General features: G+C 41.1%; 3 protein-coding genes across 3 annotated transcripts; 1 reads left to right on the top strand and 2 right to left on the bottom strand.

Moving 5' to 3' along the window:
• Nucleotides 1–1,044: 1,044 nt before the first annotated feature.
• LOC107303897 lies at nucleotides 1,045–2,905 on the bottom strand. The gene is made up of 5 exons (XM_040522786.1): nucleotides 2,703–2,905; nucleotides 2,552–2,624; nucleotides 1,929–2,464; nucleotides 1,806–1,839; nucleotides 1,045–1,309 (listed from the first exon to the last, which is right to left on the bottom strand). The coding sequence occupies exons 1-3, from the start codon at nucleotides 2,895–2,897 to the stop codon at nucleotides 1,944–1,946; spliced, it is 789 nt and encodes a 262-aa protein (XP_040378720.1). The 5' UTR covers nucleotides 2,898–2,905; the 3' UTR covers nucleotides 1,045–1,309; nucleotides 1,806–1,839; nucleotides 1,929–1,943.
• A 4,057-nt stretch (nucleotides 2,906–6,962) lies between these two features.
• Nucleotides 6,963–7,696, bottom strand: LOC102716862 (zinc finger A20 and AN1 domain-containing stress-associated protein 7-like). The gene has a single exon (XM_006651835.3). It carries the CDS (start codon nucleotides 7,617–7,619, stop codon nucleotides 7,083–7,085), a length of 537 nt encoding a protein of 178 aa, XP_006651898.2. The 5' UTR covers nucleotides 7,620–7,696; the 3' UTR covers nucleotides 6,963–7,082.
• Nucleotides 7,697–13,680: 5,984 nt separating this feature from the next.
• LOC102717146 (casein kinase 1-like protein HD16) lies at nucleotides 13,681–19,950 on the top strand. Its single transcript, XM_006651836.2, has 17 exons — nucleotides 13,681–13,884; nucleotides 14,002–14,526; nucleotides 15,214–15,339; nucleotides 15,422–15,495; nucleotides 15,579–15,648; nucleotides 15,735–15,790; nucleotides 15,872–15,943; nucleotides 16,051–16,145; nucleotides 16,302–16,368; nucleotides 16,462–16,591; nucleotides 16,681–16,896; nucleotides 16,996–17,126; nucleotides 17,832–18,006; nucleotides 18,085–18,175; nucleotides 18,636–18,793; nucleotides 19,269–19,457; nucleotides 19,717–19,950. Exons 2-17 carry the CDS (start codon nucleotides 14,056–14,058, stop codon nucleotides 19,774–19,776), a joined length of 2,181 nt encoding a protein of 726 aa, XP_006651899.1. The 5' UTR covers nucleotides 13,681–13,884; nucleotides 14,002–14,055; the 3' UTR covers nucleotides 19,777–19,950.
• The last annotated feature ends 3,293 nt before the right edge of the window (nucleotides 19,951–23,243 follow it).

Raw genomic sequence — 23,243 nt, forward strand, 5'->3', positions numbered from 1 at the left:
CGTATCAACCAGTAACGCTGCAGTGGTATCCCCGCTCATTGGTCTCGTGAACAGACTGGTTAATCGAATTTAGTTGAAAGTTTAGTTTTTTGTTAGCTAGTCAAGCTTCATTAAGGGCAAAACGGATGGTCAAAGCAACAGCTGAAACCGGTAACATAGTAGGCACCAAATTCCATGAAGCAGCGTTGCACAATTGGACAGTTAGTGCTTCATTTGGCCAGTCTCGATGCTTAGTTTCACTACACGGTTTTTCAAAACAGCTAATTCGATGAAACGATGCATGAAACAGTTACTTACAGTGTAACGTTTCATCGTATCATTTTTAAAGCTAAACAAAACATTTAATTACCGCTAAAAGTTTGATTGCATACAGAGAGTGTTTGATTGCATGAAACGTCTCAAGCCCCTCAATACAGACTTGGTAACGGTGCCTAAAGGTTTTATAGCCATGAAACTAATTCTCTGTCTCCTCATAGTCTCATGCAAATATTTTTTTTTAATGATGTGTCACCTAATTAATATGCATGACATCTCTATAAAATTCTTATTGAGATTGATCTTAGTGACAACATTTTTTTCCTAGATACATTGTTTTTTATTTTGATGGAAGGGTTTTCAAACATGACAGGCCCACAAGGCCCGTAATTTTTATCAGATGGACTGGTCCACGCGCTGTAATCACGTGGGCAGGAATCCCGTTCCGAACCATCTTTTGTTCCCTTTTAGGCCTTGTTTGGCTCATGTGTATAATTTTCCCCGAGGGAAAACACCACCAGGGAGGGATGGGGTGGATCCCCTCCCACCACCCAATCCCCTCCGTCGTTCCCCTCCCACGGACGGACAAAATGTATGGGCCAGCAGCATTACACAGGTGTTCTCTTTGATGAGCACGGACGGGCATAATGCTTGTGGTCTTCTGAATACCACTTGGAAAATTTTGAATACAACATCAATATATCTAAATTAATTAATTATAAAATTCATAAATACTAAAAAAACGTTATTAAATAGCATGAAAATCAGATGAATAATTACAATCCCAGAATGAATATTGTAGTACTAAACAAAGTACATGCTAATAGAGACCAAGATTGGTGCAATCCCTGAATCCACAAGTAGTGAATTCCACATTCCCAGAATCCACAACACGTGAATTAATACCCAATACATTTAGGAACCAACTTTCAAAATCTAATTTTGTCCATAATATTAAGAACCGAAGAAGATTTTGCTACAAGAGTTGCTCAAAGCTTCCTATATTTCCTAGTTTTAGCATTCGTTCTTCACCCTATAGTAGTATCTCCATTACCTGTATGAAAAAATAGTAGCAAGATATATGAGCATTGCAATCTAATGAAAGATTAAAATCAACACACTCGTGTAAAATACAATCAGGTTGATGTATAGACCAAAAAGATTAGCTATATATACTGAATATCTATCCATGTTGATAATTAGAAAAAGAGAATGTACATTTCTCTACTAAACATGAAACTGGAAAACATGCCTCTGCAGTGGGCTGAAACTTTGCATGAGCAATATATGAGCACACCAAAGTTCATAACTGAACACTATTGATGTATAGTAGAACATTATCAAAGGCATGTATGTGTAATTTTCTTTGCTAGTTTATGTCCATTCATGTTAGAATAACACTAGCTGCCAAAAGAACACTATCAATGGATCATAAAGAATAGTTCATTTATATACAACAATATGAGTACTTATTTTTGTTAATTAGTAACCAGTAATCACAATAAATAGTTAGGACATATGCAGCCCTGAACACCTCTATATTGACATACCTCACAAAAAAGTCCAATCTCATGTATATTGACCCTGTTAATGCAAGAAATATTAAAATTAAACACAACATGCTAGGATGACAGTAATGAAAATACAATATCATAATCACAAGTGCCACTCACCATCTAAAGTCTCAGCTACAAAATTCTAGACGTCGGATCAACACTCATGAAGATCTCTCTATTCTGAGTATCCTTGAAAACATTAAATGCATGTGCAGTTTCCTCAGGGGATAGTTCTTTCATTGTGCTCAAGACAGCGATACAATTCTTGATTGAATATTCATCAACTTGCTTCGCAAGCTCTTTCTCCCGTGCCATTTCATCCTCAACTTGTTTATGTCGTAGCTCTATATACTTCTCCATCATTTCAGCCACGTTACCATTTTGCTTGCGTCTTTTGGGGTTCTTCTGTCTTTTATCCTCAAGGGGCCTATTTCTTGAAGTACTGGCGGATTGTCTTTCATTGAATTGAGTTGATGCCTCCACTTCTATATGCTCACTTGTTGTGGTTGGATCATCATTGGTCATGTCATCCTGATTCTCAAACTCATCAGCACCTATTTCTGTAACAACATCATCTTGTGGGTTTGTTGTTTGATCTTGTGTATTTGTTGGCTGAAGGGATGTGAAGCTTAAGAGGCCCTCAGCAGTTTGACCTAGTCAAGAAGAGATAATGCATGTCAATAGATAAATAAATGATGGTTTGAATGGTTTATAGATAGATGTGAGAATTAATAAATTACCATCATATAACTCCCCTAAAGCTTCAAAGATAGGAAAAGGTTTGTTGCGGAACTTCTTAGCTGGAGGAAAAGACTGTTAATAATAAAAAAAAATGAGACAATTGAGTAGGAGAATTTATGACAATCACAGGAACTTGTGAAAAGAACTTACAAAACAGATATTACTCCATAATGTAGGGTCATCAGCAACAATCATCCCAAGCTTATCATCCCAAGAAACTCCACTTTGTGATCTTGCATCTTTCAAGCACCTGTAATCTCTCTTAAGCTCCTTTTCTTTATCTTGTATTTGTCCTCTTGAAAACGTCACATGTGGAAACTTATCATGAAAACCAAGCACAATCATTTTCCACCCTTCAGGTGTCCATCCATTTTGGGTTCTGCAGAATGAGTTCATGTTTTCATGCATAACATCGACTAAACCCTTTTCTAATATGGAGTTCCAGGAAGCTCTTGCTTGTTCTCCCACTGCTTACAGAAATAATAAATACAAAATGTTAGAAATATTTGAGAAAATTGCTTCACAACATGGATAATTCAGAAAGAAACAATGCATAAAAAATTTGATACCTCTTGGGGTTATTGTCTTCCTTTGCGAGAGAATGGTTTTTGGTGAAGTTTCCCTTCTCTGGCTCTTTGGTGATTTTTTTTTTGAAGTAGATTTTGCTTGTAGAAAAGCAAATTTTGGTGAACCTCTGCCGATCATCATTGCTTTTGTAGGAAAACAAGGGCATAATACAATCATTTATTATATCATGTACATCTCATTTAAATACATAATTATAATAGATTAGGATGACCATGCACATAATCATTCCACATAGCCATTGCAATAGCATCCCTAATAACATTTCCTTGCTGAGTTTAATTATTAAGTGCGCTAACATCATTGTTATATTCACTGTCTCCATCTGGAACATCAACAAAATCTTCAAGTGATATGTTGTGTGGGTCATGTGGCTGATGATCCAACCATCTTTCATCGCCATTGTACCCTCTAATTAGATTGTGAAACACAGCTGCTGCTGTTGGTATCCTCATTTGGTTCTCAATAGGGTGAAAGGTTCCTACTTTCAAAATCGGGAAACGCTTCTTCAAAACTCCAATAGCCCTCTCTATGTGGTTACGCAATAATGCATGGCTTTGATTGAATAATTCCTTATAGTTTGTTGGCCGCCGATGACCACGCCCAAACTCCTTAAGATGGTACCGAACGCCACGGTAAGGAGCAAGAAATGAAGGAGTGTTGGCATATCCACCATCAACCAAGTAAAATTTACCCTCGGGTACACGAAAACCACTTAGCTGAGCGGATCTAAGCACGCGAGCATCCGTGGCAGAACCCTCCCAGCCACAAGAAATGAATGTGATGTTTAAGTCAAAATCACAAGCTAACATGACATTTTGGTTTAGTGTACTCTTTCTGTTCCTATATGGAGCTACAATCTCAGGTTTATAGTGATTGAAACATGAGTACCATCAATTGCTCCTAAGCAATTCTGTCAAAATAATATAAAAATATGAGTGATTTTATTTTTAAAAATAATTTATTTTGCACAAATACCAAGTTAGTATTGCACCTTGAAGTAGGGAAAGAAGCGAGGATTTGATGAGATCTTCGAGTGAGTTTGGTTTGCAAGAGGAGGCTTAATGAATATGTGAGCAAGAGTAGGAACTATCTCGAAAAATGCCTTAATATGTCGGTGTATGGTCTCCCCGCTATGCTTGAATTCATACTGCATATCTTGGTAACTTGCATTATGGGATAGCATATACATGAACATAGCAAGTTTTTCCTCAACTCTAACTCCCCTAGTGTCACACGCCAAATTCTTCCTTCTAAAAAAACTAGCAATACTTTTAAAGACCTCCGGTTCCATACGGTATGCTACAAGACAATTCATCACATGCCCTTCAAGTACTTCTGTCACTTTATCTGCGCCAGATTGGGTTGAGGTATGCCTAGGTGTTTTATCTCTCCCCTCACCAGTACCCAAAAGATGCAAAGAAGGAAGAAGGAAAAGAATCATATCATCATCATCTTCCTCCCACACCCGTCTAGTAGCCCTTGAACTCATTTTTTTACTACAAACAATAGAAAAATGCACAAGATTCATGTATACTATAATATTTTTATCAGGTTTGCACTAAACTCAATAAAATTCAACAAAAATAAAGTTCAGTACAGTGCAGGGACATGATATTGAAGATGAACTAAACTCAAAAAATTTCAGTAAAAATAAACTTCAGGATAGTACATGGACATAATATTGAAGCTGAACTAAACTCAAAAAATTTAAGCAAAAGTAAGTTCAGTACAATATAGGGACATAATATTGAAGCTGAACTAAACTCAATAAATTTTAGCAAAAGAAAGTTCAATACAGTGTAGGGACATAATACTGCATGTATGGTTAGATTCACTGCACCAAAAAACAGATTGATTGCAACTAGCAACGAGAGACAAATCTTGGGTGTCCGTTAACAATCTTCGGTTTAATTAATTTGTGACCGCACTAATCCAAGAAACAACATGGAGGATCAGATCGGCTACACATGATGTACCTGCTGATGGTATTGTTGATGGAGTTGGAGCGTGAGCACGAAACCGGCAGATGTGGAGGGACTGGAGGGAGACGGCGGCGGCGGTGGAGCTAGAGGGAGGATGCGGTGCCGGTAGCTGTGGAGGGAGAGGCCGCGGCGACGGACGTGGAAGGGGGTGCCGGCGCCGACGAACGACGAGGAGGTGGCGCTGATGGCTGTGGAGGGAGAGGAGGTGGTGCCGGAGGACGTGGAAGGGGCGACAGCGTTGGCGCCGGCGGACGACGAGCGAGGTAGCGACGCCTGCCGATGTCTTTGTTTTTTCTGGAGGCGTCGGTGGCAGAGTTCCATCGGGTGGAGTAGTGGTGTGATTTCTCTAGGGTTTGGAGTGGATTGGGCCGGGAATCCTACCTTCCCGGGTCTTGCCAAATGGATTTTTTGTGCCCAGGGATTTGTCCCCCCTCGTGGTGGGCTTCTCCTTTGGGACCGGGAAACAGGCCGGGATCCCGGCCTTTTACCCGCCAGCCAAACGAGGCCTTATCAGGCCCACGTATCCATCAATGGGCCGGCCCAATTAATATGGGCCCACGTCAACCTCCTCGTGGGCCTCACGTCCGCTGCGCGTGGCATGGCGGCGAGTGGCCCGAGAGAAGAGGCGACGTGGAGAAGGCTGCGGCGATAGGGATTGAGATCCTCTTACTTTAATGTCATGCCAGCTTAGATTATCATGTATCAGTGACAAAATCGTGTGACTTTGAAGATAGAGGAACTTGATAAGGTTGATCAGACTGCGTGGACAGAGTAGCTTACATAACCCAACCTTATGGATTTAATATTAATCTCCTCAAGATCCCCTCTTTCTTACGTTTAAATGTTAGCAATAATTGATCATTTGTGTTCAATCACGCCTAGCGATCAAAAGATGCAATCTTTGTGTCAACCTGTTAGATTGACTAAAAATAACTGCTACATGACGGTCTCTCTCTCTGGCGAACTACTGTAATCAGCATAAATATGTCGAATTCTTGCATCTTAGGGGAAATTAACGGAGCAATAACCAGTGATTTCTTCCATTATCATGGATGATTTTGAGTACGCTGTTGCTCCCATGGAGCTTCGGAGTGAGCAGAAGCGAGAGCTCGCAGCCTGACGCCAGTGGCCCTATTCAGCATCGGTCAGATCTGAATTAACTGGATTGAACCTCGCAGTCATATAGATGCACGCACACACTGAAACTTGCTGCAAACGCGTAGCTATTAGGGAGTCAATTGATATATTGAGATTGTCGAAAGTAAAACATCGATCAAATTCACATGTGGATCGCTTGATCTTATGTAAACATTTGTGTGTAGGAGCCACCAGGGGTGGTTCTATCGAGGGGTTCATTGGACCTTATCAGAAAAAAAAATTAGCGAGAGTTTATCGATTTTCACCGTATATACGTCATGTCAATTTAAATTTAGACATCTGCAACAGTAGGCAGTGTTCAAAACACTGAAAAACAAATAAGTAGCACCCCTTCTATTTCGCTCTAGAGCCATAAGTATATAAGGAAGAAGGGATTGAAACAGAATCAACAAACAATTTTTTCTTCTTCCGGTGCGTAAATCAATTAAAACAAGCTTATTTTGATTGATTTAATTGAGTGACAAAAGGATCTCATCGAATTTTTGGACACCTAAATTGAACATTAAATATACATGAACATTAAAACTAATTACAGAAAATTGTGAGACGAATCTTTTAAGCCTATTTAGTATGTGATTAGTCATAAGTGCTATAGTAACCAATATGTGCTAATGACGGATTAATTAGGCTCAAAAGATTTGTCTTGATGGAATCTGTAATTTATTTTATAATTAGACTACGTTTAATATTTCAAATATGTGTCCTATATCCATATTATGTTTTTGTAAAAAAATTTTGCAAACAAAACGAGGCCTGACTGTCCCTCGGGGATAATTTGTAGATTCTCATGGCAGCTAGGAGCTCAGATCCTGAAGCCCAGTTTGTCGGCGACGACGACCGGATTATCCTTGGCGATCTTCTTCCTCCCGGAGGTCTTGTAGTCGAAGCCGCAGCGGTGAGCGTCGGCGTAGCGGTGCCCGCCGCAGAACGTGCCTCCGCACCGGCACTTGAATCCCGTCAGCCCCACCTTCCTCCGGCATGTCACGCACCGGTTGGCCGTGGCGGAACCCGACTGCTCTCCCGTCGCTGACATCGCGGCGGCGGCGGCGTCAGAAGACGACGCGACGGCGACGCTCAGACTGGCCTTCTTCTTCTCGGGCGGCGGGGAGGCGAAGGCGCCCGCCAGCTCTTGGTTGGTCGCCGACTTCTCCTTGGCGGCGGCCGCGATGTCGTCGTCTTCGTCGTCGTCGTTGTCGGGTGCGGCGAGGAGATGCTCCCGGTAGCACCGGGAGCACATGTTGTTGGTCGCGTCGGAGCCAAAGAAGCCGCAGCCGGTGACGCACATGGCGGCGTCGCCGGCGCCGCAGGCCGCCTCGTCGTCGGGGCACTTCCTCTTCATCGCCGCGCGCAGTGACACTTCCTTGATCCTTCTTTCACGGCGGCGAGATAGCGTCGGCGACGGGTGGATTGGAGGCGGCGCTTGCTGGTTGGTGTGGATTTCTCGAGGTAGGTAGCCTGCGATTTATAAGAGCTCGAGAGGGAGACGGCGTTGGCAAGTCGGAGTCGGGGAGGTGGGGTGCTGTACTGGTGGCTAGTGGCTACTCCTGTGCGCGATCGGTTTATAGTAGTATACGTTTACGTGCGTGTGACTGTCTGTACAGCGATGAAGAGGACTATACATATATATACAAACTTTTATATGTATATATATATACCATATAAAAAAAATTCTAATTGTGGTGGCATTGAATCTGCCACCACCACTAAAGCAGATGACATGTAGGCCCCCACGTGGGTCCGGAAAGGCTGGGAGGAGGACTGTCGACTGCCGTCGGCGCCGGGTCGCTGCCCCCGTCGCCGCGCGGGGCACCCTCGTGCCGCGCCGTCCCGCCGCCGGCCACTGAACCACCGCCACCACCCTACCCTGTCGCGCCGCCGTCACCGCCAGCCCGTCGACACGCGGGTCACCCTCGTGTCGCGCCGCCCCGCCCCATGGCCCCCGCCCAGCCGTCATGCGCCCACTGCGCCGCCCCTTCGCCGCCGGCGCTCCCCTCTCGCGCACCCGTCGTGCCGCCGCCGCCATAGAACAGGGAGGGAGGGAGTGAGTGAGTGAGTGAGGGGAGAGAGAGTGAGAGTACAGTTCGGGTTTTCAAATGAGTTTTGTGGACCTTTATTTTTACTGGGATTTTAAAGTTTATGATGCCTCTTCTTTTTTATTGGTATTCTGTTTTTTTTTAAAAAATAACCAAGGATTACACGTGTCAACTACTCTTACTTAATGATATTTTTAAAATATAAAATTCCCTTACAAAGTACGTGCGATTTGCTTTTGTGTGTGTATATATATATATATATACATATATATTTATGTAAACATTTTACATTTAAAGTAAACAAAATAAAAAACACTTGATTGGCTGTGAGTGTCGGACTCAAATACGAGGAAAGTATTTTAAACTTTCAAGGAAACGTTCCCTTATCTATTATATGTTATTCAAATAGTTATAAAAAAGTTAAAAAATAAGGAGATAAGTTAATACGAGATATATCACTATACAAATATATAATTTCAAATACAACTTGTATAATCCAAAACAAAAATAAACAAATATGATTGAGCATACATATACCATTTAGAGTTTAATTTGTTATTTTTGTTATGGATCGTAGAAGTCGTATTTTAACTTGTATATCTGTGTATGATATATCTCATATTAATATATCTTTATAAATTTTTTAAATTATTTGATAACTAAGCATGCAACAGATGAGGAGACATTCTCTTGAGATTTTTAAATCCACTCCCCTCAGAGTGTTACAATGCTTTGTTATGAATGTTTTCTCAACTTTGTAATGGTGTTGGCACGGCCTTCCCTCTCTCCCTTAAACCAAAAATCACATGATGTTGAAATTTCTTTTGATGGGAACTTGGAATAAAATCCATAAGATGCATGGTTAAGCGCCGGGATTGAACGAGCAATTTTCTTTTTTTGAGGGTGATTGAAAGAGCAATTGATGTGTTCGTCTTGAATTAAGATTTATCTAAAAGGACAGAAGAACCTCACAAAACGAAAAACGAACAGATAATCAATAGGAGTATACTGGTAATTAAGTGGTAACTAATCTATAGATTTACGGTTGTTAGCAATATCTGGATAACACTAGCCGTCGTCGGTCTTGGAGACGACGAAGCAGAGACGATGATGAGGCGGACGCCGGAATGCCAACACACCTCGATGTGGTTACCCCTGCCAGGGCCGGCCGCTCGCTGTTCGCCATGAACGCCCACGTGTACCCGCTGCCATTGACCACCACCGCGGCATTGGTGCCGTTGAATTGAACTTGCTCAGCTTCATCTCCTCCCCCACGGCACCGCCGCGCAGGTAGAGGAACACCGACGACACGCCCTCGTGCCTCGTTGGCCGCTCCCTTTTCTTCTCACCAATGGCAATGCCGCCGCTGGTTGGCTTCGTTCTGCTGCTCGATCTTCTTGCCGCCGTCGCAGGTGGCTTGGTCCTGCGGCGGCGGCCGGTGTCGTTGGGGGCCGCAGGCTTGTTCTCTGACGGGCGGAGAGGAAGGCGCGGAGGCTGTCGCCGCCGGCGCCGCTGGACGGGAAGAGTAAGCGCGCCTGCAGCCTGCTGCGGGTAGAAGTCCGAACGCTGCAAGAACTTCGCCACGATGAGGTCCGTGGCCCGTATTGAACTATTAGAACGTGTGCGCCCATTGTCCAGGTTTTTTTTTTTTAAATGCGGAGAAATTTAGGCCAGGTTTACTTTCCAAATTTTTTTCTAAAAACATCACACCGAATCTTTGGACATTTAAATGAAGCATTAAATATACATGAACATTAAAACTAATTACATGATTATGAGAAAAATTATGAGACGGATCTTTTGAGTCTAATTAAGACGTGATTAGCCATAAGTGCTACAGTAACCAATATATGCTAATGATGAATTAATTAGACTCAAAAGATTTCGTCTCGTAGTTTTCAGGCAAATTTTAAAATTTATTTTATAATTAGACTACGTTTAATACTTCAAATATATGTTAAAAATTTGATGGGATATTTTTGCAAACTAAACAAGCATTAGTACAAACCACAATTTTGACTGTTCGCTCTTTGTTCACGTTCACGGCAGTCAGATGAATTAAAAAAATATGCTGGGTTTGACTTTTTTTTATAAAAGACAAATGACATGTTTATAAAAAAAATAATCTATGAATAAAAAATATTATATTTATGTTCTGAACAAAGGCTCAATAGGATAAGTAATTTATAAATCAACTCTAATTTTAAATTTAAAAATTTTATTTTTATCTTATAAGTATAAAAAAAGCGGATAAATAATGCTCCTCGTTCATCATAAGTTAGTGTTTTTTTTTCAGTTTGCACAGGCATGTTTCATTTCAATTCCTTTTTAATCAATACCCAGTGAGCTTGACATCTCAGATCCGTTTAATTTAATCGAAGTCTTTGGAACACGTGATTCCGAAACAGACAGGAACATAAAATTGCAGCAATATGGTTCATAACACAACGAATCCAACATGAAATAAATACATATGATTTTTGCAAGAGCATACTTTGGTACCACGGAAAAAACAAACAAATTTTCAGTCATGAGAAGGAGAAAACATGAGTTCTGGCCTCATATTAGTTTTCCTGTAGCTGTTCCACGGGGATTTCAAATGATTTTGTGGAACAGTGGAGCCATTCCTTTATCCCAGAAAAATAGCAGGCACTCCTTCCGTTTTCTGACGAAAAATACAGTTAGAGAAAGTGGTATAGATATCTAAGCACTAGTTACATGCGTTATGTAGATGTGGAGTAGAGAAAGAAAGAGAGACATATGATTCCTACCTCTCATAAAAAAGACAACGGCTGCATAAACCTTAAGAAACAGGGGTAATAAAAGAGCTAACCGGTAGACAGAGTATTGGGTTAGTGCACTAGAATATTAGTTTCAAAATATAAACATTTATATGTTGTTTAGTATAAACTAATGACATGTTAAAATGTTGTCTTTTAGCCGTTTTAATGGTATTCCCTTTGGAACCATATGATTGGCTCTATAATTATTGAAACTATCGAAATCATGAAAATTAGTATGTAAATGCTTATATTGTGTTACAAAATTTAAATCATAAAAATACATATATTTTTAATGGATGGAATATATGTTGGTTTAAAATCTATGAATATATAATGCAGGCAAAACTAGATATACGGATCACCTCTAGCAGGTGATTGCCAAACAACATATTTACAAGCTAAAAATAAGTTGTGAATATAAATTTTATATACGTATTCTAGTGAGCTAAAAGCTACTGCGATTAAGAAACCTTAAAATCAACTCTAAATATAAGGTTAAAAATTTAAAATTTAACTTATAAATATAAATAAATATAAGTAGAAATAGAAAGATAAGGGTAAAAACTTGCTCTTACTTTTAGGTTTGGACACATTATTTCAAGATGATATATATATTAAATAAAAGGAGTTACATATCTATGACATTTTGTTTAATGAGAAATAGTAATATCATTCTCACACAATCATTTTTTACCATTTTGTTATTAACGATCAAAGTTAGTGTTTGACGTATCACTGTTCTAAATATAACTATGATTTAGGCCCTATTTAGTTTCCAAAAACTTTTTCAAAAACACCCACATATCCCTATGTCGGTTTAATGAGAATTTTTTTATATTTTAAACTTTTTTAAAAAAATAATTTTATTACTAAATCTCCGAAAAAAATATTTCCAAATCTAAACCTTTTAGCCATGGCACCAACAACGGTGTGACAAGACAACGATACCACGCAGCCTAATCGGTGTTCCATGGTGTGGCAAGCCGTTTGGCCACACCAATGTTGGTGGCGTGGCCAAAAGATTCATGCGTGGAAATATTTTTCCCAAAGGTTTAGTAATAAAATTATTTCTTAAAAATGGTTTAAAAAAATTCATCTCTGAACACCTAAATAAAGCATCAAATGTACGTGACATTAAAACTAATTATACAATTATAAGGGAAATCGTGAGATAAATCTTTTGAGTCTAATTAGTACATGATTAGTCATAAGCACTACAGTAATCAACATGTGCTGGTGACGGATTAATTAGACTCAAAAGATTCGTCTTGCAGTTTTCAGACGAAATTTAAATTTTGTTTAATATTTCAAATGTGCGATCGCAAATATGATGTGATATTTTTACAAAATTATTTTGCAATCTGAACACACCCTTAGAGCATCCCCAACCCATCTAAATTTGGTCATCCATATCTTCATTTAGATGATCATCTAAACTAGTTTCATCCTTTGTATCTCTTTCTACTCCACTAGATCATCCATATATGACATCCTTTATATCTCTTTGGAGGATGAAGAAAGATCATCTAAATATGAAGGTTCTCTCGTAATATGGAAGACCTCTAAAAATAGATGATATGATAGCCGTTCTGTTGGAGCTCAATTTATAGTCATCAACATCTATTTTTAGGATAAAAAATATAATAGATGAGCTGTTGAGATGTTTTTAGAACGGAGATAGCTGGTAATGTTTTCGATAAAACAATTTTCTCTACTTCTGTTTTGTTCCAACAAGGCTTGAGAGGAAAGATAAAAACAGTGTCGCTGGACTTTGAAAAACGGGGAGGAGGGAGGCAACGAAGCGCGGAAAATGGACCGGAATTAATTAAAGCGGTCCACTGCGACGGGCCCACATGTCAAGGACGTCCCTACCCCCCGCCGCCCGCCCCCAGCTTTGAATTGAACCGCGGAAGCGAGGAGGAGGAGCAGCAGTACAATGGAAGGAACGCCTCCACGCCCCCCCGGCCCCACCTGTCTGCGACCCAGCGCGCCTCCCGGCCCCACCTGCATGCGCCACACCGAGCCGCGCGACTGCAGCAGCAGCAAGCAGCAACTCACCCCCACGACACATACACACGCACACGCGCGGGGAGAAGAGAGACACGGCGACGCGAGCGCTCCACGATTCCTGCCTCGCCTCCGCCACCGCACGGCCCCCGAGGCGCCGCCGCCCCCGCTCCGCCGGCGGGCCTCCGCTCCGGGCGTATCCGACGACGTCGACGATGTATGGCTCTCTTGTCTGCGGTATTTTTTTTTTTGTGCGTGTTTTGATTGATCCGCGGGGGAGTGGCGGCGGTCGGTTCCGGGGACGATCGGATTGCGAGGGGAGGTCGATGTCGCGCGCGGGACGTGATCCGATGGGGGCTCTGGTGCCCCGATTCGGTCGCCGGCGTCACGGAAATGGTTCGGTTTCGAGGATAGATGCTTGCCCCGCGGAGAGCTTTATTGCGGATTTAGGAAAAAGGCGTGGTTTGTGTGGGATTGGGGATTGGTGGCTGGTTGGGATTAGCTTAGGAGTGGTTTGGCGCTGGATTGGTAGTAATCTGGCGGTAAAGTTTGGAGTTTTCTTTTCTTCTCTGGGTGGAGATCCCCCTGGGGGCATCGGGTGATGGAGATGCTAGGCTTCTTTTTAGAGCGCCGATGGCGGCATTCGATTCCGTTCAAAGGACAGTGGCGGTAGGAAAGCGGGCTGTGGTCTTTTAAGGGGGCTCGCGATGGCGATGAAGGTTTTAGATTGATTCCACACAGAACTTTTTGGCTCGATTCATTGCTCGATTGCCATTACATGGTGAAGGAACACTCTTTGAGCTGAACTTTTGCTATTTCTGGTGATCGTTGTGTGTCGTGTGGCTTCCTTCTTCGTCAGTGATTTATTCCTTTTGTTGGGTGTTTTTTTCATGTGGAGATTGAAAGGAGCAGCGAGGGGGTGTAGCAACAAGCCGAGTTGCATGGGTGGATAATGGCTGATCCGCGAGGTGATGTTCGGAGAGCTCTTCTAAGTTCCAAGAAAGTTTACGACGTTGAGCTGCGAGGTGGTGTTTGGAGAGCTCGTCTAAAGTCCAAGAAGGTTCACGACGTTCGGGCCGCAGATCCAGTTGAGAGTCCCGTGTTGCCAGCTCCTGGGGGGAGGACTGGAAGGCGTGGTGGTGCGTCGGCTGGCAGAGGCAACAAGACAGCTGCTGAGGGAGGAGGGAGGAATGCTCTGAAGCCTAGCAGAAAGGAGTGCAAGGCTATTGATTTGTGTGACGATCAACCTTGCCAGGACCTCCCTGAAGCTATTGCTAGAGGGACAGTTACAGGCAAAGCCCAGGAGGGCCTTGGTTTGAGCAAGGTAGCCGACGGAGCTGTGGACTTCAAGATGGACTGTGAAAGTGGAGACAAATTTGCTGCAACAGAAGGTGAATCCACTGGAACACCAGTGCCTGAGCGGGTACGGATTACCTTCTTCCCTTTGCACTGCTCTGGGCGTACTATCATTTTTACTGATAAAAGTTATTTTCTTTATGTTCCTTAACACGCTATGTTATTCATCATTGGTATGGTCTATTTTTGTTTACTTTGTTTGGTAGTTTTTTTTTTGGTATGATTGCTATTCCAGATGTTCACGCTCGTTTCACATATGACTTGCCTTTGTGCCGTATTGGTGTTATTAGACACAAGACAACTGACATGTATGGTCCACATAAAACAGACAGTGTAATCAACGCTAGAAGTTATAAAGTGTAATAATTGATGATTCATCTGAATGGAGTAGGAAGTGGTTTGGTTGTTATGCTTGAGAGGATTTTTTTTGGAGAGTCAAGACTGAGACACTAGCAGTTCTGTTTTGTAACAGGAGGTAAACGTGAGATAGTACCATAGTATCATGTCCTGATTTTGCAAAACTGACGAAACTTTGTGGCAAGTTCATTAAACAATAATGTTTTTGGAATAGGAACTAAAGTTACAATATCTTGCTTTTTACATCAAACTGCATAACTAGAATATGATCATCATTTCTATGGTAATGCTCTGTTTGCTTCTCCTGGTGATATCTTCTATTGACATTTTACGTGGCAGAGTTATACTGCCATTAGGTAGCCTCCTAAAATTTTAAATAGTTATGTATGTTTTACAGGTTCAAGTTGGCAATTCCCCAGAGTATATAACCGACAGGAAATTAGGTAAAGGTGGGTTTGGTCAGGTCTATGTTGGTCAAAGAGTATCAGGTGGAGGTTCATGCACGGGCCCAGATGCACAAGAGGTTTCATTTCTTACTGCCTCAGTTGAACACTGAGCCTCTGTTAGTCAGTCAACTTTTAGATATCTGAATGAATATCCTGTAGGTTGCACTGAAATTTGAGCATCGAAACAGTAAAGGATGCAACTATGGCCCTCCATATGAGTGGCAGGTTTATCAGTAAGAATCACAAGCAATCTTTCCCTTTTGATGTTTTACATTATTCTATGTGGAGTATGACCCATTAATCTTTATTTGAACAGTACTCTCAATGGTTGTTATGGCATACCATCAGTCCACTACAAGGGTCGTCAGGGAGACTACTACATTCTTGTGAGTTTTTACTTTAGTCATGTACTTCAAAATGTTTCTGGACTCAAAGTAAATTCTTTTATTGAACCAGCACTCCAAAATTTCAGGTAATGGATATGCTTGGTCCCAGCCTCTGGGATGTGTGGAATTCAGTGGGACAGGCGTAAGTTTCTGATCACCTTTTTGCATTGACTGCCTGATTTTGTTACTCACTTAAAATAACAGCATCACAACTCGCAAACAGGATGTCTTCCCATATGGTTGCTTGCATTGCTGTGGAAGCTGTATCAATTCTTGAGAAGCTTCACTCTAAAGGGTAATTTAAAGTCATTTGTATCTGGAAATTATATTGTGCTGCATGGAATCTCTTTCCTTTTCTATTTCATTGGTGTTAACATTTCCTGTGCCACTTATCATTGCCAGCTTTGTACATGGCGATGTAAAACCAGAGAATTTTTTGCTTGGTCATCCTGGGTCAGTTGATGAGAAGAAGCTTTTTCTGATTGATCTTGGTTTAGGTAGGCTGTTGTTCAGAGCAATCTGATCTCTTTATGAAGTGTTGAACCATGTTCTCAATGTGCTATGGAATTTGCTCATAGGTTAATCCTATATATATATAATTTATTGGTTGCCCTGTTGACTTATTTTTCTTTTGTATTGTTGAAATCATGCAGCATCCAGGTGGAAAGAAGCATCATCTGGTCAGCATGTTGAATATGATCAGAGACCAGATGTCTTTAGGTTCGTCAGTTGTGCGTGCACTATAATATCTTTTATCTATATTAAATTATGGACACCTACTAACATGCCCTGCTTGTTTTCAACATTTTACAGGGGAACAATTAGATATGCTAGCGTCCATGCCCACTTAGGTCGTACAGGTAGCAGGAGGGATGATTTAGAGTCACTCGCATATACCCTAATCTTTTTAATAAGAGGGAGATTACCTTGGCAAGGTTATCAGGTAATCTTCAATGTGCTCAACAAAGTTTTGACGTAGTATTTTCTTCTATTTGTTGAACCTATCTTAGTGTTAATGACTTGGTAATGCAGGGAGACAACAAGAGTTTTCTTGTTTGTAAGAAGAAAATGGCTACTGCACCAGAGTTGCTGTGTTGCTTCTGTCCAGCTCCATTCAAATATTTTTTTGAGATGGTCACTAATATGAAGTTTGATGAAGAGCCAAACTATGCAAAACTTATTTCTCTCTTTGATGGTTTGATTGAAGGGCCTGCTTCAAGGCCCATCAGAATCGATGGGGCCCTGAAGGTATGTACTGGTGTACACACAAGATACAATCTGTGTCCGTACCATATAGATTAACTGGAACGTGTTAAATTTTCTCATTTATCTTTGTGCATATTATAGGTTGGGCAAAAACGTGTGAGAACTGTTGTAAATCTTGATGATGATGAACAGCCCAAGAAGAAATTAAGGTTGGGAAGCCCAGCAACTCAGTGGATCTCAGTTTATAATTCTAGGCGACCCATGAAGCAGAGGTATTGCCTTTAAAAAATGCAAATGGTGCAAAGTCCTTTCTTGTTTAGTTTGCCAAACCATTGTTCCGTCGCAATGCACTTGCCTTTTAAGTGCTGACTGAGCACATAATGTGATGCTACTGTCGCCACTGGACACACTTTGCTACTGGTTTGTTCTATTTCCCTGATATCTGGATCTCATAAGGCTTCTTGTCATTACGATACCACGAAAACTGATTTTTTTAGTTTTCTCATATACATTTTGTTTTTCTAGCTCTACATGTCCATCTCCAAATTGGCAGGTTAAGAAAGAGTTCAGTAACTAGCTTTGACTTGATTGATGTTGGCATTCGGGATAGTTCTTGTATGCACCCAATGTCATCCATTTATAGCATATGCAACTTTTACTTGACTTCTGGCAAAAGCAGCGATGGGAAAATTCGCTGACCCCTTCTCTAGTTTTAGTGGTGGAAGTGTTTGTGTGTGTGCACACTCACGCTTATTACTATCTCAGCTTTTATGGCTCTCATTTCTTGGGCTTCCTTGTTCTAGAATTTGAGATTTTGAAGTGAAAATTACTTGCTCTGCAGGTATCACTATAATTAAAAATTAAAAGGCAATTGCTCTGCAGTGAAAATTACTCACCCCTTCCATATTTTTATGCTCTTTAAATATTAAAAATGATAAATATTGATGTGGCCTCAAAATGCATCACTTGCCCTGCAGGTATCACTATAATGTTGCTGATTCAAGGTTGCATCAGCATATAGAAAAAGGCAATGAAGATGGATTGTACATTAGTTCTGTGTCTTCTTCAGCAAATTTCTGGGCTCTCATTATGGATGCTGGGACTGGCTTTCGTTCCCAAGTTTATGAGCTTTCACAAGTGTTTCTGCACAAGGTGTACTGGCTACTTCTCCCTCCCTCCAGTTTTGATGAATCCAGAGTCCTGATTCCATCTTGTGTTGTTTGTACATAGAATTGGATTATGGACCAGTGGGAGCAGAATTATTACATAACGGCAATAGCAGGAGCAAACAATGGAAGCTCATTGGTTGTAATGTCCAAAGGTTGGTAAACTACCTGTTAACTAATTTTACTAGCTTGTTGCTGTTTCTTAAAACTTGAAACAAACCACTCCATGAATATGAAACAGTAAAAAACAGTCAGTTGCTTTGAGGCAAATGTTCAGCACAAACCTCACAAGATTCCCTGAAATTCTTTTTCTTCCTGTGAGGACAGAATTGATTTACTAGAGGGTGCCACAGGTTCATAATATGAATGGCAGACATATGTACATAAATCTCTCTATAATACACAAGTATCTATGATCTTCTAATATTGGTTGGGGCAGTTCTGGTCAAAATGGTGATGAACCAATTGTGTTGCCAGTTCCCATTGCTTGCACAATCAATTTTGTATTTCTACAGTTCTACTGGCTACTGTCTGGACCCCAAAGTTTCCTGTGAACTTCTCATGCCCTTCATTAGACATTATCCTTCTAAACCAGACTGTATCTCATCATTACAGAAACTTCATACACGCAACAGTCATACAAAGTCAGTGAATCCTTTCCCTACAAGTGGATTAACAAAAAGTGGAAAGAAGGCTTTCATGTGACATCTATGGCTACTGCTGGAAACCGCTGGGGAGTTGTCATGTCAAGGAACACGGGCTATTCCCACCAGGTTTGAATATTTGGATTTGCCCATCCTTGTGTTCAGTTTTGCATATCCTTATTCTTTTGATGACTTTGGTGGCTTCTCTATATGCCAAATAACCTCATATGTGATAAAAATCGGTATACACCCTTGATTTGTAAAGAATATCCAACAATAAGTTACTTCCTGCAGGCTTATCTCGAACTGATTTGTTACATTGTGCGCGAAAGCTACGTATCTAACTTGAAACATATGTTGCTGTAAGAATCTCATCTTGATTGTGCTTGAATTCGAACATGCAACCGGGAAAATGCTTCATGTTCTAATCGGTGAGAACTTGAGGTCGTCTTCGGAACTAAAAGCAAGGAAAAGCAGTAACCGCACACATACATATGTTCCTATTCTGAAGTTCTATACATATTATCTTGATGTTCAAACTCCTGAGGTTAGCACTGCTGCGTGGTTTGTAAGTTTGAAAGTGAGTCTGTCTTGCAATGTGCAGGTGGTAGAGTTGGACTTTCTATATCCAAGTGAAGGGATCCATCGGCGATGGGAGACGGGTTACAGAATAACGTCGACTGCAGCTACTCCTGATCAAGCTGCGTTCATCTTGACCATGCCAAAGAGGAAGCCAGTGGACGAGACACAAGAAACTCTTCGAACTTCCTCCTTCCCCAGCACCCATGTCAAGGTACATCTTCAACTCTCCCAACCTCACAATGCCCATATTGCCACACACAATCAGATTAAATCCATTCATAACTATTTACCACTCTTATGAGTGACTTCAACTATTTGCCACTATCATGTGCCGGACCCACATGTTATAGACACATTAGGTTCATTGTCACTTATAAGAGTGGCAAATAGTTAATTTTTCCATTCACTTAGAAGCCCATTTCAGCAACTTCATTGTATGCGCCATACTAACATTGGGATTATAATCTCAGGAAAAATGGTCAAAAAACCTATACATCGCTTCCATCTGCTACGGCCGGACCGTGTGCTGACGGCTTCAGTTCAACATTCCAAGCTCCAATGTGAAGCAATATATAGCTAGCATTTTGCAGTGAGCTGCCAACCTACGAAACCTCCCTTGCCTGGGAGGTCTGAATGAGAAGGAAATGGAGAATCAATGGCTGACACCGCCCGTCCTTTTGCAGCCTCCTATTCTAACCGTAAAAGAATGGAAAAGAAAAAACGAAGTCATGGGCTATGTTGTATGAAATCAGATATGGAGACCTTTCTCCATAAGCTAATTAAGCTAGTAATTGAGCTGCCTGCCAGTGCTAACATCATATTGTTCTCATGTTTACTCCATCTATCTAAAAAAACAAATTTCTATGGACGAATTTATACATAGCCGTCGTCGAGATTCTAGATTGAGGCTATGTCCAGATTCGTCCCTAGAAATTTAATTTTTTTCTAGAACCAGAGGGAGTAAGACGGCGTTCGGTGACCCAACTAAGTTAACTGAGTTTTCTTGTTTTTCGTACGCACGCTTCTTAAATTGCTAAATGGTGTATTTTTAAAAAATTTCTATAAGAAAGTTGTTTTAAAAAATCATATTAATCTATTTTATATTTTTTTAATAATTAATTAATCATATATTAATTTATTAGTCTGTTTTTCGTGCTAGGTAAGTTAACATACCTCTCCACAACCGAACACGGTCCAAGTATATCTCTATCGTCAAATCATGGGCATGCGGCCGGTCGGCCGGCGAGCTGGTGATGCGTTGCAGTCACGGTGGACGGACGGGGCCGGCCGGCTGGTGCACGGTCCTCGAGGCCGGCCGGTCGCCGTGCTGCCGCTGCGAAGAAGAAGAAGAATGAAAAGAGGTAAGAGAGAAGAAAAAACGAGAGAGAGGCGCGGGAACGTACGTCGAGAAGCGAATCCAGGATTGTGCATGCACGCATGATGGGTTCCCTTTCGCAAAAGCCGTGATGATGATTGGAACGAGCATGTGGTTTACTGTGTTGGACGCAGTAATCAATCGTCGTCCCTCTGGGCTGCTGCTTTTTTTTTTTTTTTTTGGTTACGACTACTGATGTTTGTAGCCAACAAAATGCCTCTGCCTAAGAACATTCATCGGTTTTAGGGAACACTGCTTCCTACTGTCGCAGCAAAGTGCGTGCTCTGCCTACCAAAAAAAAAAAAAGTTCATTCCAAACTAGCTAGGCATGCATACCATGACAAAGGATTACCACTTCCTACCGGTGCTTTAGATACACGCGGTTCCAAATTAATGCTGGATAAAAAAGATTTTGGATATAAGTTTTCCTTGCGACGGCCCAGGTCGCGGCGGTACTTGTGATATTTCTGTTTGGGACGTTTTTTATTTGGTAGTTTTCTGGATGTTAAATACTATTGGATGGGTTATTTTTATTGGCATTGAAAACAAATCACATTATGGCAGGGCAACGTTTCACAATTTAATGAATCCTCCACTTATTTAATGGGATGGTTAAGAGATTACCTATGGGGTCACCTGCTTGTTTGCAACAAATGCTTGCAGATGACACCTGTCACATTCTTATAGTTTGTTTTGAAGAAACTTAAGGATAGATGACAACTGTCACATTCTGTTATGTTTAAGGTCGGATGGAGTAAAATGTAGCTACATCTGGATTTAAATTTTGTCCCATATTATCTCTAATGGCCTCTATTACCTCAGTAGCCTTTGAGATCGAGCACCATCACTAATCCCATGGAACCCCTATATATTAACAAGTGACATCTTTTAATTACATTCCATTTCAATTCTTAATTCCTCCAAAACTATACCAGTAGCTATATTTTAGATCGGATTGAGCAGTACACCACAGCAAACGGGCGGCAGCTGGGCACCTCCCTCCCTCTCTCAAATTAAGCAAGATCTAATCCACTGCTGTAATCCAGATCGATCCCTCAAACCATGGAGCGGTCAACAGTAAATAAGTACGTACGGTTTGGGAAGAAGAAGCAAGCATCACACTAGTACGTGCTAATTAAGTATACGTAGAGCTAAGCGATCGAGATCAATATATATATATATATATATATATATATATATATATATATATATATATATATATATATATATATATATATATATATATATAAGGGTCCCAAAAAAGAAGTGAACAAAATAAAACGAGACGCAGCAGCCTACTGATCCCTCCGAGACCACGACGCCGGCGTCGATGCCGCTGCCGCGCGCGCGGCAGGCAGCGCTCTGGATCGCCACGACCGCGCGCGTCCCCGGCCCGTTGCTGTCGCCCATGGCAAATCCCTCTCCTCTCGCCGGGCGCCTCGTTCGTGTGCATGGACATGGACATGGAGACAAGCGAGCTTCACTATGTTTATGTAGGCGGTAGAAACGTGCCGCGTTCATCCATGCGTGCGTCCGTGCTCGCTCCCAAAGACGGTGCAAAAACCATGTGTAGGACTGCCTCAACGCTGTGACGAATAGTCAAACATGTATAAAAAGTCAACGGCGCTAAACATATAGGAACAGAGGGAGTACTTCCTTTGATCGAGACTTTCTAAATTTATTTGAATTCATCCATATATCAATGTATATATTTTATATATGTGTCTAGATTCAGGAACGAATCCAACGTAGGTGCTGGGGGCTAAAGCTCCTTACCCGCTGGATCTCTGTAGAAGGTAAGAGAGAGGTTTGGAAGAAAAATAGTGAAAAAAAAGAATACTTATTAATTATTTTATTGTGATTTGATTTATTAGTGAATGTATTTTAAGCATAACTTATAATTTTATATTTTTCCAAAAGTTTTTTTTAAAAAATAAATGATCAAACATAGATTCCCATGTAAACATACTCAAATAAAATAGCAGAGTGACTAATTGGTATAAAATTGTCGATAAGAGGAGCTAGCTAGCGGTCTCATCTTTTTGCTTGTGGCTTATGCTTGCAAGCTAAAATTAAATTTTCAACCTTAAATTTAAAGTTGATCGTGAGTTTTTTCATCATATTTTATTTTTTTGTTTTGATTTTTAGATCGTTAATAACAAGTATATAAAAAATTATACATAAATTATTTTTTGTTTGTAAATATATTGGTTGTCTTTTATCCTAGAAAAACAAAACAACTAAACCATCACCCCTGTCTAGCTATATATATATATATATATATATATATACACGCGCACGCACGTACGTACGTACAGCGTATGTACTTCCTACTACTCCTTCTTGTCCTCTGTATGGCGTAGGTACGTGCATGCAAACATATGTCCGCCCGGTTTTCCGGTTGTGCGTACGTGGTCTGCACTGCCGTGTAGGCCGTGGAATACGTGCGATAACGTGAGGACAAGCGTGAAAAGACTAAAAGGGTAGGGGGTAGGGGCCCAGTACTCCAACCTGTACATGTCCATGCAATCGAGAGAGATGCATCGGACACGTACATCCATGAGGTTATTTTCGTGCGTGCGAAGGGAGGGGGCAGCGGCGCCGAGGCCAAGGCCAACGCCA

Source organism: Oryza brachyantha, chromosome 3 (assembly GCF_000231095.2).
Source record: "Oryza brachyantha chromosome 3, ObraRS2, whole genome shotgun sequence".
NCBI classification, from domain to species: Eukaryota; Viridiplantae; Streptophyta; class Magnoliopsida; order Poales; family Poaceae; genus Oryza; species Oryza brachyantha.